Source organism: Dermacentor albipictus, chromosome 1 (genome assembly GCF_038994185.2).
Source record: "Dermacentor albipictus isolate Rhodes 1998 colony chromosome 1, USDA_Dalb.pri_finalv2, whole genome shotgun sequence".
NCBI lineage: Eukaryota > Metazoa > Arthropoda > Arachnida > Ixodida > Ixodidae > Dermacentor > Dermacentor albipictus.
Window position 1 is genome coordinate 276,547,619 of NC_091821.1, and position 18,966 is coordinate 276,566,584.

The 18,966-nt window shown below is 43.7% G+C and overlaps 2 protein-coding genes across 2 annotated transcripts in view; one reads left to right on the forward strand and one right to left on the reverse strand.

Moving 5' to 3' along the window:
- Positions 1 to 7,183, forward strand: part of abs (ATP-dependent RNA helicase abstrakt) — a 214,526-nt gene extending 207,343 nt beyond the window's left edge. The window contains exon 16 of the mRNA XM_065440624.1: positions 6,906 to 7,183. Within this exon, the coding sequence (XP_065296696.1) occupies positions 6,906 to 7,042 (137 nt within the window). The 3' untranslated portion in view covers positions 7,043 to 7,183. The remainder of the gene's footprint in view (positions 1 to 6,905) is intronic.
- Positions 7,184 to 17,651: 10,468 nt separating this feature from the next.
- On the reverse strand, positions 17,652 to 18,056 carry Chrac-14 (DNA polymerase epsilon subunit 3 Chrac-14). Its single transcript, XM_065440629.1, has one exon. The coding sequence runs from the start codon at positions 18,054 to 18,056 to the stop codon at positions 17,652 to 17,654; it is 405 nt and encodes a 134-aa protein (XP_065296701.1).
- Positions 18,057 to 18,966: the final 910 nt, after the last annotated feature.

Consider the following 18,966-nt stretch of genomic DNA (forward strand, 5'->3'; position numbering starts at 1 on the left):
CTATACTGAGTTTTCACTTTTCTCATCGCTAATTCAACATGTTCATAAAACTGATCTACTTCCTCATCATTGTGACTGGATGTTGGATCGTAGGCTTGCACCACCTTCAATCTATACCTCTTAATAAATTTGATTACGACTACAGCTACCCTCTCGTTAATGCTGTAGAATTCGTCAATGTTGCCCGCTATGTCCTTATGGACTAGGAATCCTACCCTGTACTGCTTCTTATCTAGGAGACCTCAATAGCAGAGGACATGTCCGTTATTCAGCAATGTATAAGCCTCACCACTTCTTCTAATCTCACTAAGGCCAATGATATCCTAAACATCTGATAGTTCCCCAAAGAGTCTTGATAAGCTAGCCTCACTCGAGAGAGTTCGGGTGTTAAACGTTGCAAGGGTCAGTTTCAGTTGGTGGCTTGTCTGGACCCAGAGATTCTTAGCACCCTCTGCTGTGTTACAGGTCTGACCACCGCCTTGGTCAGGTGCTCCGCAGTTTGGGGACTGAGGACCATTGGGTAATTGAGTGAGTCATCTGAGAGGGAGTGGCCGAATGCTGCATCAGGGAGGCCAATTACAGTTCTGGTGAAGGAGTGTCTTGTTGAAGCTTAGTGGGCCTTCGTTATTTGGTTGTACCTGGATTAGTATAGCCCCACTCGCTCTCGGCATCTTTTGCCGGTGACAGGCATCACTCCAAGCCTGCAGATGGCCTTGACTTTATTTAGATCAACTTATAATCCCTCTTATGTCAGAAGTGTCCTAGGAAGACAGTTGATGAGGCTCTAAGCTGCGTTTTTTATTTGTTGAGACAAATTCTAGTTTGTCGGCATCTCTGAAGTAAGCTCTCTAATTTGTTGTCATGACCTTCAACTACGTCTTTTTCATTTTCGCCCACTTCAAAGACGAGAATGTCATCTGCAATGCAGAGAACTCTGCTAATTCCTTCAAGTGCCACTTGAAGTCTCTTATGGAAAATTTCGCTGCTTACCGCAAGTCCAAACGACAGGCGGAGCCATCGATAATGACCTTTTGATGTTTAAAATGCGGTCATAAAGCTTGATTGATCATCAAGAGAACATTGCCAAGAACCTTCTCCCAAGTCGAGTGTTGAGAAGATTTTTGCTTTGGCAAGATCGGGCAGCACATCATCAAGGACGGGCAGTATGCGACATTCTCATTCCTGAGCCTTGTTGAGCGCTTGTGGGTCAATGCATATTCGTATTTCACCATTTTTCTTTATTGCAAAAACTAATGTGCTCGCCCACTGCATTGGCACTGTCACACTTTTAATGACACCTTCTTTTTCTAGGCTCGCCAATGTTTGTTCCACTTGCGGTTCAATGCTTACAGGCACCTTGCAACTTGTTATCGCTTTCGGAAGAGTATCTGGCTTAGTCACCAAGTTTACTTTTCCTAGGAGTCTTCCTAAAGTGTCTCCAGAAACATCTGGGCATTTTTCCACTATGTGACGAGTAAAATTCTCCTCTGAAATTTCATTGATTCCAGCCACACAGTTGTAGTCTATGGTTATCAGGCCCATTTTCTCGGCTGTTGTTCGTCTGATCGGAGGAGCAAGGTCATCTTTAAGCACTACAAATTCTACAGATTGTCTCTGTACATTTGCAGTTGTAACTTCTAGTTGTGCCTTGCCTAAGCAGTGAACCTTGCTTCCATTCCACGTTCGCGGTGTTGTGCATGGTTGTATTTGCTGTAGCTTGACCTGTCTAGGTGGGGTGACGTTAACAGCTGCATTGTGGCTCACTCTCAGAAATGTGTAAGCTGAGCTTAGTTCGTGGCTTTGAGTTGGCTGTATGGCTTCATCTTTGCTATCTTCTTCGAGGTTAACAGCCACGTTGCTGCTTTTACAAATTGCCACAAAGTGATTTCGTTTCTTGCTCTTGCTGCATGCTTGTTTCCAAGCTGGGCATGCTCCTCTTCTGCGCTCGTGGCTACCACCGCAATACCTGCATTTTGGTACATTAAGTGTTTGTGGCTTGCCTTTTGCACTTTTTGAGTTGGCATTGGTGCGATGGACGAACTTCTTCACTGTGTGCACGGTCTCACTACTTGATGGAATGCCCTCTTTAAATGCTTTCACTTGAATTTCCGTTGCTTCGTGTGCTCTACACAACCTTTCAGCCTTCTGTAGGGTCAGATCTTCTAGCTTGAGAATGTCTGCATTAGCCTTTTCGTCATAGATGCCACAGGTTATCTGGTCCCGGATCATTTTTTCTTTTTCGTTGCTGAATCCACAGGCGCACGCTTTCAGCTTCAAATCTGTTATGAAACTGTCAAACTGCTCTTCCTCCCATTGCATGTGAGTTCGGAAGATGTATCGCGAGTACAGCTCATTGTGCTTCAGTAAGAAATGCTGATGACATAGACATAGTTAAATTCTGGACTTGGTCTTTCCTCAGTTGGTTGCCCGAAGTCTAAAGTGTTGTAGATATCAAGCAGTGAAGAACCACCGACGGTCAAAAGAATTAACACAGCAAGCTGGGCGAGTTGGTGACTGAACGTACTCCTAGGGGTGGGCAGGGCAACCCAGACGAAGGACAAAAGGAAGTGGACGATATGAGCGCTCATATCGTCTACTTTCTTTTGTCCTTCGTCCGGGTTTCACTGCCTGCCCCTAGGAGTACGTTCAGTCACCAACTCGCCCAGCTTGCTGTGTTAATTCTTTTGACCGTCGATGGTTCTTTACTGCTTGATATCTACAACACTTCAGACTTAAAGGAATGAGGAATGAGAAATAAAGGAATGGAGTGGAAATACTGCAGTGTTGCATTGAACACAATGGCTGCACAGAAATCCAAAGCAACCTTTACTAACGCACACATGTGGAAATTCAATCAGAGCAAAATTGCAACCCTTTTTATACCTAAGTAGTAACACTGCCACTACACGTTATGAAATAAGTGGTAAAAATTTTTCTTGCCTTCTGCTTAATGCACAAAACTTTTAGATAAATGGAACACTTTTTCATTTCCCTCCATGTCTCTCTTTTTTAGCAAATTCTACAGTAAATAAAATGTTTCTTTTATTTGTGTAAGCTCATGAAGGGGCATGCACAAAGGTGAGAAACCCCAGCTATCGGCGCAGGTACTGCGCGTCACATGACAACAGCATCACACTTTCATGAGATGGAGTGCCGCCACTGCATATCCCCAGCAAAAGGGGACCTTCTATCTGCACAGAACAAATGATCCCCGCTTGGCGGAGGAGGCAGCGGAATTTCATGTTGGTGTTTGGGAGCCTTGACAAAGTTGTTTCTCCAGAGGGTGGCAGCTGTATCGTAATCGCTTCATTGTTTTGCTTGGCATTCCTGTCACATTTGCAAAGGTACATTGCATGTGTACCACTGGCATGGCCAAATCAAGTATGATGCCACTTAGTATTTTTTATGCAAAAGCATCAAATGGCTCATTGAGCAAAAAAGCTGGCATCTGTTGCAGCGAAACAGCACCTAAATTCCCATTGGCTACAACGCCACGTCACGTGTGCGCCTTGACGTAGCCGAGCGGGCAAAAGGGAGCACCTGTTGGCATGCCAGGTGTGGTGTGACGGGAGAGGGCATCGCCACGAAGCCAAGTCACCCTCGCTCTCTAAAGATTGTGTTATCCGCGCGTTCCTTGCCCACGCAAGCACTCACCGGTGTTCTAACTTCGCCTTGGTAATTGCTATAAAGAAATCAATCTATAAAAAGACAGAATAAATTTGAAAGGGAGAACGTTGGCAGTAGTGAGTTTCAAGCCTACGACCCCATGCTCACTAGCTGAGTGTGGCTAAACCAGCACCTCCTAGATAGCAGGCCAGTGCACTCTGTTTTATGACATCACACTACTTGGACCGAAATTTCCATTGCCAGGCCCTGCGTGACAAAACCGGTGATGTGACAATCACCGCGACCCATTCGAGAGCATCTCCATTAGATTCTATGGCAGTTGGGCAAGGTAGCATGGCGTCACGGATGGAAGTGTACCGACCTGAATCATGGCCTTTAGAATCACCTCTTTATGTTATCTCTCTGGAAATTAAATACTTGTAATTCCTACAAAGAAGCTTTAAGTTTGCAGTGCTTGTGGGACTAGCCCAAACGAGGAATCAGCATGGATGCTAGTATGACCATTCATTGGAAAGGTTATCTGCCTCTAGGCATATAAATCTATACTCCATCTCAGTACTTCCCTTCAGTACTGTGAAGGCTATGAGCATTGCTGGCCAGTAGAGAGGGCAAACACCATCAAGAATCAGTTCATCTGCCCTGTCATCTGCTTGCACTTATTATGATGCCTTGTGCCCAATTTCATTCCTCTGATAAAAGCTGTGAACAGTGTACTGCTTTACACCAAAGTTGAAGTCGCCCAGCTTTTTTGCTTGTGCTTCTCTGTGATGTCAAAAATTTCTGGGCAAGATCACTTTTGCAACACACTCTTACTGTGTGCATTCACTGTAGGTCTGTTAGAGGGCCTTCCCACGCAGTCTTAACTTTTTTCAACTGGGCAGCGATGGGTCCACTCGTGACAGAGTAATCGGCTTCTGCGTCCACTAAGGCAGTGACCGCGTGGCCATAGAGATTATTGCAAGTTCTGCTGCCTTGTTGATGAATAAGTACCACGTTGTTCTCAAGCTCACCCCAGAGTTTCCCTAGTGCATTCAAAGCTACTTGCTTCCATCACCATGGTATAAAAAGCAACACATAGACGACACCATGGGTAACTCACTAGTGCACCACCCATCCACAGACTTCTGCTCAATACAGTAGCTTTTGCAATAAATACTATTGGCTTCTTGTCACATTCACTTGCTGAAATATTTCTCAGGAGTTATAATAAAATATGTAAGGTGATAGACAGCTTCCTCATCGATTTGCCTTACTTTGTAGGGAAGAAACATGGAACTATGTTTTGTACCTTCACACACAAAGTAAGTGTATCTTGGACAGAAATCAACCAAACATTGTCTATGTAGCACATGTGTGGGCAAAGTGAAGGGGTGGCTCACTAGCATACGACAGACGGCACGCACCGCCTTTACATCACTCTGCGCATGTGCTTGGTTTTTGCCACTTCCTGCACCTGGCACTGTGCGCCACGCGAGTCACGCACTCTCATCTTTTCGCTAATGTTAGGCCGACCTGTACCACAAAGCTGGTCTTTATTTCTCCTTACTTCTCTTTGCTTGTTTGTGCCATTTTTCATGTTATAAAGCTGATGCACTTTTCACTCTCCATATTATTTGCTCGCAGCCATTTCACATGCATGTGTTAATACACAGCATTGTAGGCATGTTAATCTCTGTTGATTTAACGCAGTGGATTGAAATTGAAGCAACTATATATGCTGTATTTACTCGCTTAGAGCCTACACTTCTTTTCATAATTTTTACTGGGTGCAGGCCTTACAGAAGGCAGGCTTATGTGTGTGCACTGAAGCCTCGAACTGTGCTCAGACTGCTATGCAAATAAATAGAACTACTGGCAGCCGACTATGAACACATTTACAGTCACCAACAGATTTTTACAGCAAAAGTTACATATAACTAACCTTCTGTAGCTTTTTTGGCATCCGTCAACAGAAAAAATCATCATGTGGGCCAATCCTGGTGATATTGCAGAAAGGGTCGAAGCTCAATGGCACATACCCCTGTGGGCCTTGGAACCTGTAACTTGCACTTGAATTTCATACGCGGGCCGATCCTGAAGGTAGTGAAATATCAGGCGGACTTGTGGCAGAGGTGGAGCAGGCGTTAAGCGCCCCCCATACGTGGGCCGATCCCAAAGGTAGCACAATGATGGGCCGACCCGTGGTGGAGGTGAAGCAGGCATGCGTGGTTCGATCACGAAGATAGTGCAATGCCGGGCCGACTTCCGGCGGAGGTGAAGCAGACATTAAGCGCTCCCCATATATGGGTCCATCCCGAAGGTTGTGAAGTGCTGGGCCGACCCGTTTCGTTTGAGAGCGTTGATGGGCGTCAGCTTTCGCTGCCATTCCATCTTCACAGAGTGGAATGGTTGTCAATTTTTTGGACACAGACTAGTGCCATCTTGTAGTGGCTTGCAGGGACTAACCAGCACATGAGTATATGCATTACACTTAGGGAAACTGAGTGTAGTGCGCATGCAAACTCTAAAGTGGGAGTGTGGGCCTTACATGAGTGAATGTGATAGCTTTGAAATTGAGCCATGCAATATTGAATGCTCATTCTCACTGCTAATACACTTGAGCTGCTTGCTCTTGCGAACTTAATAGGTTTGAAGTCTCTGCAGTTGTGAGATTTGATCAACTCCCTACATTGTCCAGTGCTGCAGGGAACTTGTGAAAAGACAAAACATGGCACATGCAGACACTTGTAATCGCACACCATAGTGTTGCATGCCCTTTCTCACATTGTTTTTTTCTTTTCTGCAAACTTTAGTCCAGCCCTGCTTCCCACAGTAAATGGATAATAAAGCAACTGCAGGCAAACCTGTTTTCATTTGCATATTCTTTAAAGATCACTATTACACATCTTATCTTTAGGCGAAATATATCCAGCACTTCCAAAGTCGAGCGGCATACTTATTTGGTTTTTACAAGACATCATGATAAACTAGAAATAAGGAATTTTTTCCATGATAACAACCAATGAGATTAAGTGGAAAGCCTGGTTTCCTTTGGTATGCTTTTTTTTCCTATTATCAGTCTGGTTATGTTGACTAATGTCGTATTCAAGGACCCTGCAACCACTTCAGTATAAGTATTTTTGTTACCAAGAGTGGCATTGTGTGTGCCACTTTTTAAAATGGAATGCTGCCCATAAATATGTATACTGCTACCTGTCATAACCTCTATGTGGGGTCAAATTAGGTGAAAAATAAGCCATAATCAAGTTAACCTGAAAGAGGTTTGTTTGCTGCTGCAGAAGAACGTGGTTGCTCCTACTGTGGTGGTCTTGGGCATCGCATCACCGACTGCCCCAAGCTGGAAGCCATGCAGAGCAAACAGGCATCCAACATTGGCCGCAGAGATTACCTGGCCAATAACAGTGCCGACTGGTGAAGCAGCCATAGGTCACATTTCATCAAAGCTTGCAGATTTTGACATCATGTTGTATGAGGATACTGATTTTGGATGCCTTTTTCTTTTTAATGTTGAAAAGGAATTGTGTACATAATAAAGCATTCTTGGTGTACTGGGAAATCTTTTTTGAGTTGTAAGAAAGACACACAAACAGGCCTATGCCACATTCCCATAATTTCATGGTATTTGCTGACTCAGTGGGTCAGGTTTAGTAGACTTCATATAGTTTGGCTTTAACTCTTTTGTTACCAGATATATTCAAATCGATCACTGGTGATCCATGTTTTTGATCACCAATTGAAACACATTGAAACCATTTCTCAGATACATAACACTAACCGGTAGGAAGCTCAGGAAAAGGGTTTCGGAATCAGTTTTAGTTTAGTTTTGGCGGCAAGACTGGTTTATTAAAGCTACTTTTTGCAAATAAGCATGTGCGTTTTGGCGAAAATTTGCATGGCTGTCCTTTGCTCTTTTCTGTTAAAAAAGATGTGTAGCTCGTGATTACGGTGCATCACTATCGCATTTTTGCGATCAGAGCACCAGTAGTAGCTCAGATGATGACATTGCATCATCAGATTTACAATCCCATGCCATTAAACTACAAAAATTCACCAGCTGTTAGCCATTATGTTTAGGTATTCACTTGGAGCGGTTTTATTTCCCTCATGCACACATTAAAATGTCTGGGGCACGTGTAACATGCAGAACTTGGCTCTTTCATGATGTTTAAGACAGTTGCAGTTTCAGAGACCAGTCAAGTGGCTGCTGCGGTACAGTAGTGAAGACTGCGAAGGCCTTCCAACTTGAAAGCCAGTGCCCAAACTTTACCACCAACCAGGATGATGCAGAAGAGGTGAAACTGCAAGCTGTGCTCTCTGCTGCCAGAAATGCAGTCGACCTTTGCCTCACAAAGTCTAGGAACTGCTTCACTGCATGGAATACTAACATTTTCATGTTTCATACCTAAAGAACATTTGTGTACCAACTATTTTTAGTGTGAAAGTTCTTGGAACACTTATTTTTGGTCACCAGAAGTGCACCACTCTGCAAAAATGTGAGAGAGAGATAGAAAGAAAGAAGGCAGGGCTCACAACAGATTTTGGTTCCACTATGGGAGAACGCAAGAAAAGAATTTCGCGTGCGGAGGCTAGACGGGGGGAAGTAGAAAGAGTGTCTATGTTGATAGTGAAGTGGTAATCATGGGTTCACAGCACTTCAAATATTTCTATCACTTCTATTCACGAACTAGTTCGAGAAATTATTGTGGTAGAACACTCCTTAGAGAGCGCACAACAACTTCCAGTGTATAATCAAAATTTGCTATGTGGCCTGGTGAGGGGCCCTTTTAAGAGAAATCCATCGGCGACTGTACTTATCTGTATAAAAGGTAGAATTTAAATATAACGAAGCACCGATTTTACCAACTTCATTTAGCGTGGTTTAACTCTAATAGATTTTTTTTTTTAACTGTCCCCAACAATCTTGGCTTTGCAAATGTACACAGCAGGCCATGCTGCTGAAGTTATGCAAGTATTGCGCTCATAGAAGTCTCACTCTGTGCATTTCGCATTGCGGTAGTTTTTGATCAGTTGCTTTTGTAAAGAATACTCCACTTTATATACTACAGCTACAACTTGTGGACACAGGCTTACGCGAGATCATATATTTCTGCACATTTGTGCTTGCATTGTGCAATATATATTACGTTTTGGTCACGAGTGCAAAGGCTGCGCTATGCCCATTGTTCGCAGCAAGGTGCCGCTCCGCTCTCCTATGCAGTGGCAGAAGGAAACAAAATAGGAGAGGTGTCATTTTTTTAAGGCTCCTCCACCTTGGTGGGCCACCCTCATTCTCTTTATACCCTTTCCATCACACCCTCGTGTGCAACGAAGCCAGGATGCAGCATCAACGTAAATGTTCTGCGAATGCATAGAGCACACCGGCAGCATTGCACATGCCGTGTAAGCGCAGATGCACCAACGGTTGCAAACGACTGCTCGTTTCTAAGTGTGGTTTCTATGACAACATTGCTCTTTGAACCACTAGTCCCAGTGCTCCTTTGCAAATAAGACAGGTGACTGCCACACTTTCTCTAATGCAGCGAGGCTGATCGGTTCTCTCCTATGTACACTTCCTCCATGTCCGACGACTTTCATGTATAAGTACGCCATATTTTGTGATTAGAAGAGACAATTTTACATCAAGTCACATGACGCATTTCTATAACTTTATTTGGCATACTTTTACTAGGACCACCTCAGTGTTCAATTGGCGGCTAAACATGTACAAGAAGCAAGTTTTCTGCACATTTATCTTCACATACGCACACTACTGTGCAATATATCCATCTGAAAACATTTTTTGTGCACAGTTCAGCTTCTGTGAACTTAACTGGCATAAAATTTGCAAAGTGGATCATTTTGCCCATTTTTAACAGAATATAAGAGATGGAGGGATGGCTAATAATATATGACTGCAATTCTAGGTGCAAGGCTTCTCTTCATTGTCTCAAGTCTTGCTTTCCTAATGAAGGAAGGCGGTTTTTAGTAATGTCTTTTATGGCGCATATTTTCATGCCTTACGAAAAGTTTTGGTGGTGCTTGAGCTGTCGAAAAATGTTTCATAATACGACATTTCATGTTCTATAGAAGCATCTAAAAATTTTTTTAAATCGCAGATGGTTCAGCGCCAATGCTAGGACAGTTCCCATGGAATGACCCTTATTTGTCCTTGTCATTTTTGTGCTGCATTGTTTAAATTATGCAGAACTCGCCCAAACTGCTACATTGGTCATCATGGTTAAAGCTGTTGTGTGCGAAGGCACAACCAACGTATATCACAAATGAGCAATTGCCTCTCACCATCTGCACTGCTGCTTTTAAAGCTGAATGTGTCAGTAGTTCTGGGTGCATGTTCAGGCTGCTTTCAAGTAGCTGGAGAATGACTGAATGCCGACAATAGATGCAACTGAAAATATGGCCACTGTAATGGAGTGAGTGCAATAGACAATGTGGAAAAGTCCATAAGCAGGCTTTCTCATAGACCTAACTTTCCCTAACCCAAATGGTTGCATTCCTGCTACTAGCGCTGTTAAAGCTGAGAAATTAGTTTTGAAACCTTGGACTGTGTGGGGAATGAACGGGAGCAGGAGTGATGTCACTAACCTGCATGCTGACACTTTAATTACGATTCTAGCCCAAGGTCATGCCACCTCGACTGCATCAAAGGTGTGTGGATAAGTGTACTTGCAGGTTTTGCGTATCGTCTATTGTACATTAGCGTAGGGTTGCCAACTCTCAAGTAAGTGGAGTCTGGATTGAGGGAGCGAGGATTGGCGGGGGTGGCTGGTGATGACCGACCCTCTCAGCGCCAGGAGCTACCAGTCTGTATGTGCAAAAAAGTTGAAAATCATTTTCCAGTCCTACCATGTCGCGATTTATAACAATAATGGTGTAGTAAAGTTCCTTGACTAACACGGCTACCAATACAGATAGACGCTTGGGGCCTACAACAGAACTAGAACCAAGACAAACTGCCTGCATGTTGATGACAATGCAACAGAACACAAGAAAGAAGAATGTACAAACGAGCTGTGTGGCATTATAAAAATGGCATGCGGTCTATTTATTGTTATCCAGTAGAAAAAAAGCAAATGTTGTGACATTTGGATGTGCCGACTGGGTCAAGTTGGGACAGGTGACAATTACTCAAAATATGGGGCAGTCCCGCTAAATTTGGGATGGTTGGCAACCCTAGATTAGGGTCCTTTGCTTTTGCGTTTTGCATTTCCTGCAATTCAGAGGGTAAAAGTTGGGTGTTATTTTGAAACAGGGAAACTGGGGAGAACTCTGGGTATTTTTTTGTTTGGCATGAAAAGCGCGGAGAAATCGGAGGTTTTGTTGTCCAGCGGCCGAAAGTTCACGATTTTGGGGGGGAACATTTACAAACAATTGACGTAAGCAATGGTGTCATTTTGGATGCAGACATTCTATTCAAATAAGCAAAATCACTCACAGGAACATGTAATAGCAAAGAGAGCTCCTCGCAACTCATGTGACGAACTCGTCTCTATAAGTCCTTGTTGTCAGGCATCATTAATACATTTCAAAGAAACCACAGTAACAAAACAACAAATAGAGATGGGTTTGGAAATACCATTGTTACTTTGCTCTCGGTAATTTAACAAAGAAAAAATATACAAATTTTAGTGCATACAGGCACGCTTCTAAAAGTACGATACTTTTGCTTAACTTACAAGTAGCTGTTGACGTAGTACATTATCATATGCATTAGGAGCAATTTTGTGTTCATCCTGGACCTGCTACCTTTTGCACTTCTCTGTAGTAGTCCTGTTTTCTAGTTTCCAATATAGTGTCTATATACAGGGTGTCCCAACTATCATGCACCAGGATTTAAATATATTGAAATGCCAGGTAGCTGGACAGAACCAAGATAATGTTGTTTACTGTCGCTTGGAGATACAGATATTTTTTGCATTCCAATTAATTGCATAATTAGTCTTAATTAACCAAGTTCCCAAATATTATACTTAGATGAACAGTGTCAATAAGAAAATTGTAGAGGAACATGAAAAATTCCCATACAGCTTCCAGTTGCTCAATACACACTACATAAAAGTGTTTTCTCAAGTGTGAAAGAATCCCGTGAATACATGCAAAATTGTCGAGCGACTGGCCGCTCTAGGCAATTTGCGTGTATTCACAGGCTTCTTTCATGCTCAATCTGAGTATCTGCAAGCGATGGCAAAGAACATTACCATGGTTCTATCCAGCTACATGGCATCTGCACAACATCTGCAGGCTTGGAGTGATGCCCGTCACCGGCAAACGATGCCGAGAGCGAGTGGGGCTATACTAATCCAGGTACAACCAATTTAGGAAGGCCCACTAAGCTTCAACAAGACACTCCCTCACCAGAGCAGTAATTGGCCTCCCTGGTGCAGTATTCGGCCACTCCCTCCCAAATGACTCACTCAATTACCCAATGGCCCTCAGTCCCCAGAGTGCAGAGCACCAGACCAAGGCGGTGGTCAGACCTGTAACACAGCAGAGGGTGCTAAGAATCTCTGGGTCCGGACAGGCCACCAATTGAAACTGACCCTTGCAACGTTTAACACCCGAACCCTCTCGAGTGAGGCTAGCTTATCAAGACTCTTTCAGGAACTATCAGACGTTGTTTGGGATATCATCGGCCTTAGTGAGATTAGAAGAACTGGCGAGGCTTATACATAACTGAATACATAATGGACATGTCCTCTGCTATAGAGGTCTCCTAGATAAGAAGCAGTACAGGGTAGGATTCCTAATCCATAAGGACATAGCGGGCAACATTGACGAATTATACAGCATTAACGAGCGGGTAACTGTAGTCGTAATCAAACTTAATAAGAGGTATAGATTGAAGGTAGTACAAGCCTACGATCCAACATCCAGTCACAATGATGAGGAAGTAGATCAGTTTTATGAACATGTTGAATTAGCGATGAGAAAAGTGAAAACTCAGTATAGTGTAGCAATGGGCGACTTCAATGCAAAAGTGCGGAAAAAGCAGGCTGGTGAACAAGCAACTGGCAACTACAGCGTCGATTCTAGGAACGCTAGAGGAGAGATGCTAGTAGAATTCACAGAAAGGAACAAGCTTCGAATAATCAACACCTTTTTCAGTAAGCGTAGCAACAGAAAGTGGACCTGGAGAAGCCCTAATGGTGAAACAAGAAAGGAAATTGACTTCATACTTTCTGCTGATCCCAGCATAGTGCAGGATGTAGAAGTGATAGGTAGGCTAAAGTGCAGTGATCATAGGTTAGTGAGGGCTAGGATTCACCTCAATTTGAAGAGAGAAAGAGCAAAATTGGTCAAGAGCAAACAGGTCAACTTAGAGGCAGTAAGGGTAAAAGTAGACAGATTCAGGCTGGTACTTGCAAACAAATATGCAGCCTTAGAACAGAGAAATGATGATGACATAGAGCTAATGAATGAAGCCGTAACTAGGCTTGCTTCAGAGGCATCAATTGAAGTGGGAGGCAAGGCACCAAGGTAACTAGTTGGCAAGCTCTCTCAAGTAACAAAGGACGTGATAAAGAAACAACAAAGAATGAAAGTGCCCAACTCAAGAGGTAAGATAGAATTTGCGGAACTGTCAAAACTGATCAACAAGGTAAAAATAAGTGATATTCGAAACTATAACGTGAGAAAGACTGAAAAAGCCGCAAAAAATGAACACAGCCCGAAATCCTGAGAAAGAAACTTGGAATAGGACAAACCAAGACGTATGCACTGAAAGATAAGCAGGGTAATAGCATCAGCAATCTCGAAGATATAGTAAAGGCAGCGGAAGAGGAGTCAGGATACCTCAATTAGAAACAGCAATGAACAGGATACAGAAACTCCTGCTATAACTAGCGATGAGGTCAGAAGGGCCTCGCAAGGCGTGAAATGAGGAAGAGTGGCAGGAGAAGATGGAATAACAGTCGATTTAATCAAAGATGGATGAGACATAATGTTTGAAAAACTGGCTGCTCTTTATACGAAGTGTCTATCGACTGCAAGGGTCCCAGAAAACTGGAAAAATGCAAACATTGTACTAATCCACAAAAAGGGAGACGTTAAGGAATTGAAAAATTATAGGCCCATTAGCTTACTCCCAGTAATATATAAAATATTTACCAAAATAATCTCCAATAGAATAAGGCCAACACGGGACTTTAGTCAACCAAGGGAAGAGGCTGGCTTCAGGAAGGGATACTCTACAATGGATCACATCCATGTCTCTAATCAGGTTATTGAGAAATCCGCAGAGTTCAATAAGCCTCTCTATACGGCTTTCATATATTAGGAAAAGGCATTTGGTTCAATAGTGATATCAGCAGTCATAGAGGCATTATGTAATCAAGGAGTACAGAACGCTTACGTAAATACCTGGGAAAATATCAACAGAGGTTCTACAGCTACTTTAATTCTACGCAAGAAAAGTAGGAAGATACCTATAAAGAAAGGGGTCAGGCAAGGAGATACAATCTCTCCAATGCTATTCACTACGTGCTTAGAAGAGGTATTCAAGCTATTAAACTGGGAATGCTTAGGAGTAAAGGTAGGCGGCGAATATCTCAGCAACCTTCGGTTTGCTGATGACATTGTTCTATTCAGCAACAATGCAGACAAGTTACAACAAACGATTGAGGACCTTAACAGAGAAAGTGTAAGAGTGGGGTTGAAGATTAATATGCAGAAGACAAAGATAATTATGAATAGCCGCGCAAAGGAACAAGAGTTCAGGATCACCAGTCAATCTCTAGAGTCTGTGAAGGAGTACGTTCACCTAGGTCAATTAATCACAGGAAAGCCTGATCATGAGAAGGAAATTCATAGAAGAATAAAAATGGGATGGATTGCATACGGCAGACATTGTCAGCTCTTGACTGGAAGCTTACCATTATCATTGAAAAGGAAGGTGTACAATCAGTGCATTTTACCAGTGCTGACATATGGGGCAGAGACTTGGAGACTGGCAAAAAAGCTTGAGAACAAGTTAAGGACCGCCCAAAGAGCTATGGAACAAAGATTGCTAGGCATAACGTTAAGAGACAGAAAGAGAGCGGTTTGGATCAGAGAGCAAACAGGTATAGTCGATATTATAATTGACATCAAGAGAACAAAAATGGAGCTGGGCAGGTGATGTAATGCGCCGGTTAGATAACCGTTGGACCATTAGGGTTATAGAATGGGTACCAAGAGAAGGTAAATGCAATTGAGGATAACAGAAGACTAGGTGAAGCGATGAAATTAGGAAATTTACGGGCGCTAGTTGTAATCAGTTGGCACAGGACAGAGGTAATTGGAGATAGCAGGGAAAGGGCCTTCGTCCTGCAGAGGACATAAAACTGGCTTATGATGATGACATGGCATTTGCATATTTTTAAATTTTGGTGCACGGTAGTTGGGACATCCTGTATACCAACTAGATGTGATCAACCATGCACCCTTCTTTGAACAAAACATAGTTGGGTAAACATCCTGTCAACGTGACAGCTACCATTGGCAATGCCAGAGCACTGTCAGCGCTGGTAATTCATTTCCTAGTGCGTTATCGCTGTTTACATGTATGAAACGTGTGGCAAATGCAATGGAATGCACCACTGCCGTATTTATATAAACGCTGCTACTCAAAAAGCAACAAAGGCTGGCAGGCGCTCAATGCATTATATTTTTACATATGCCAGTTCTCACTTGAGTGTCAAGTGAAAATGAGGCATATATATCATATTTATATCTTAATAAAATGATACATCTTTACCAATTGCTCAGAAAAGGTGGACAGTGTTCATTAGTTTTGTAAAACATGCATTTATTTTTTATGAAAGGGCAAAGTTAGGGAAGAGACTTGCTTCAACCCGATTTCCTGAATTGTTTTGAGGTGCAAGAATTGGGAATTATCAGGTTTTACCCGAAAACGAAGGACCCTATACATGGTGCATGTTATGGCATTTGCGATGCTTTTAGGCGACTCATTTAGCTATGACCCATCTCTACTCAGCTGGTGGAACCTCAGCAGCTTGACTTATCACATGCATTTAGTGGCTGTACATTTTTAATGCTTGTACCATAATTATGCCCAACATTCCCAAATACAGTGAAAGCTCGTTAATTCGAACTTCAATAATTCGAATTTATGGATAATTCGAACTGTACAATTTGGTCCGGCCAAGCTCCATAGAAGTCTATGTATAAAAAAGTCCGTTAATTCGAACGCGAGAAGGTTCCCTCATGGATAATTCGAACTACGCTCGCCTGGCACATAGCCAGAGAAACGCGCCTACTGCCTACACACAAGGCTGTATTGCCTCCGAAACGGAGAGAACGGCGAGAGAAGGCAAAATCGGAAAAAAATCTAACCGACGCGGGGTCAGCCAGAAGGCAGCGGCGGCTGCCGCCTCTCCGTTCTACGTAACCTCCGAGACTTCTTGCCCGTTGCGAATCTCAGAGGCTTTGCAAATCTTGTACAGCTGGTAATGTTGTGCGGAGATGGCACGGCAAGCTGCAAAACACAGCGAATCAAGTACGTCGCAGCTGCGCTTGCAATCAAGAGCCAACGAATCGGGGCCTTCGCCACCTTCACGTGTTCAGCGTCTTTGTCTCGGCAGTCTTCATCGGTTGTGCACCTCTGTTTTCAGCTTAGGAGGTATCGGCCGTCGCGATTCATTGTGATGGTGCTAAGCCTCGGCTAACGTTCGTTTCGGTGGACATCGGTGGTGTGGCACAGTCGGATCCAGAGCTTCGACTTGAAGAGGGCATGTGCCCGCGGCACACGCCATCACTTTCCGACACTCCAGATTTCTGACATGCCCTACTGCTTCCAAATCGCAGTGTACTGTTGCCCTCCTTCACTTTCGTTAGTTCGAACTTTCGTTAATTCGAACTGAAGTGGCTTCCCCTTGCGGTTCGAATTAACGAGCTTTTACTGTACCTTATTGAGTTTTTTGTGGGAAAGTTCACAGACAGAATATGACTCAAATGCTCTTTCGAAAGCTGATACACACAAGTTCCAGTTTAGTACAAACACGGCCAAGTTAAGCTGTTCACATGTTTTAATGACAACACACATTTCTGTCAATCAGTTGATGAAAGCTGTGTTGAGAAAAAGAAAACAGTTGCAATTAAAAAGAAGTAATAGCTACAAGTCACAAACAGACAAGCGAAGAAATTACAAAATTCCTTGCTTGGCTTACATAAAAGGGTAGTGGTTTGTGCTAGTTGGTATGTCACGATTTCTGAGGTAGCGTGAAGCAAATCAACTGGACGAGACAAACCAGGACAAACGCTTACAGGCACAATCTACACAATATTGTGGACAAAGAGGCACTATTTTATTAAATTGTCTGATATAGAAATCATTGGCCAATCTTGTTGATTACCTTTGCATTAGAGGGAGTGCTAAGTCATTATTAGCTGCTAGATTTTGTTTTAAGGTAGTTCTAATGCCGGAACATGTTCGCGAGATATTCGGGCATTGCGGCAAAAGCGCTTGTATCCCTACACTAATACGGGTTTCACACGGCGCACTTTTGATCGCGATAAAGAAATATGAATCTAATTTCTCGGTCGCGATTGGTTCCTTTCCGCAGGCTGCGTGAGGGAGCCAATCGCGGTCTAGAATTTCGATCCGGATCGGGCGTGACCGCGATCGAAAGCGGCCGTGTGATAACGGTATAAGTAAATAGAAGCAGTCCGAAAGCTCGCGAGTATGTATTTATTTAAGATTTAAACCAAGACGCCACAGCATGGACCTCAAGTACTGCAACCGGGCACAGCACGCAGGCTTTCAAGTTACAGTAAACAAATCAGGTGCCGTTCATGGACTGTAGAATCTCGCGCGGCCGTATAATTTGTGGCAACAGTAATGACAATAACAGCGACAAGCACAAGACAATGAAATAATCACTCGCAGACAAATAAAGGAGAGCACAAGCGGCCGGCAGCAAGTTTTCCAACCAGAACGGCAAGGCTGTCTCGCACTTGGTAACATGGGTCAAATCAGATCAAGTGACTGCGTGGTATCGGCCTGTTTTTCAGCTCGCTTCATCACCTGGATCGACTTCGCAATCGTCTCCCATCTCGGTATCGCCAGCTGAGACCAAGTCACCAACACCTTGTTGCTTTTTAGCTCGGTTAGCGTCCTTTTTCGTCTTCCCTTGACGGAACTGTTCCAGGTTTCCACTGAGTGTGTCGATGAAACTCTCGAATTCCATCTCCTCCATCGCCGATATGATATCGGAGCCAGTCACCGTCTTCCTTTTGCTTTTCAATGCGAAGTTGTTGGCACAGGAAGTGGTGTAGAGTACAAACACGCTTGCCGCTTTGGCCAACGCTGCCCGTGCTTCCTTCGAAACGTTGACGCCATCTGGAAGGGCGTCTTTGACGATGCGAGTAACAACAGAGAGAGGCAAGTTGAGATCTTCAGGCCGCTCTGCCATCTTGGGCGATGTCGAAATTTCTTGGCGATGTCGACAAAAGGTTACTTGTCACGACAATGGCAGCGGTACGACGCGTTGAACGTTTCACAGATTCGAAATGATAAGGAACACAGATTGAACCAACGAAATGTTAAATTTCCACTAACAGAACGCACGCGCGCTCACCATGATGGATTGGATTCAAACGGATTCGACATATGTCAGCATGCGCCAAAAGAAAGAAAGTGTCTGCGTTCACCCGGTGAACGCAGCGCAAGCGTTAGGTTCACCCAAACGTCACGTCCGGGACGCCACATTCGGTATTTGTTTTTTTCACGTCCGTGATGTCACATCCGGCCTTTTTGGCGGCATAATATGGCATATGGCAGGCTCGGAGTGCACGAAGCGGTGGATCGCTTATTTTTCGGGCTTTTGCTTCTCGTAAGTATACTTCGTCTTTGCGTTTGATGTGCATCTACTACGCGTAGCTAATCTTTCGACTGCATGATGCCATATATAGGTGTTCTGTGATGATACTTTATAGCCAGGTTCCTCACGAGCTTTTGTGATGCATTGCAGGGACCGCCACACCGGCCAGCCAGTGCTACAGTGTCCTAATGCAGAGAACGTATATTACACGGAACTGCGCTCCTTCAGAGTTATTTAGAGTCTTTTTCAGAAGCACGTAACAGTAACATTACTTGGTTATACTTGGTTACGGTGCTGCTACATGGCAGAATATTTGAATGGCAGATGTCCCGAGTTCGGCATGTAAGTACGTACGTACGCGCGCTTGTTTAGCCTAAATAAGAGTTTCTATTGTTCCCCAATGGAAATGCACATTCCTGATGCACGGTTCAGATCTGCCGGCTAAGGGCGGTAGTGAATAAAGTCACCAAATTGCGGCCTCGTTGCGGTCTCGCATTGCGGC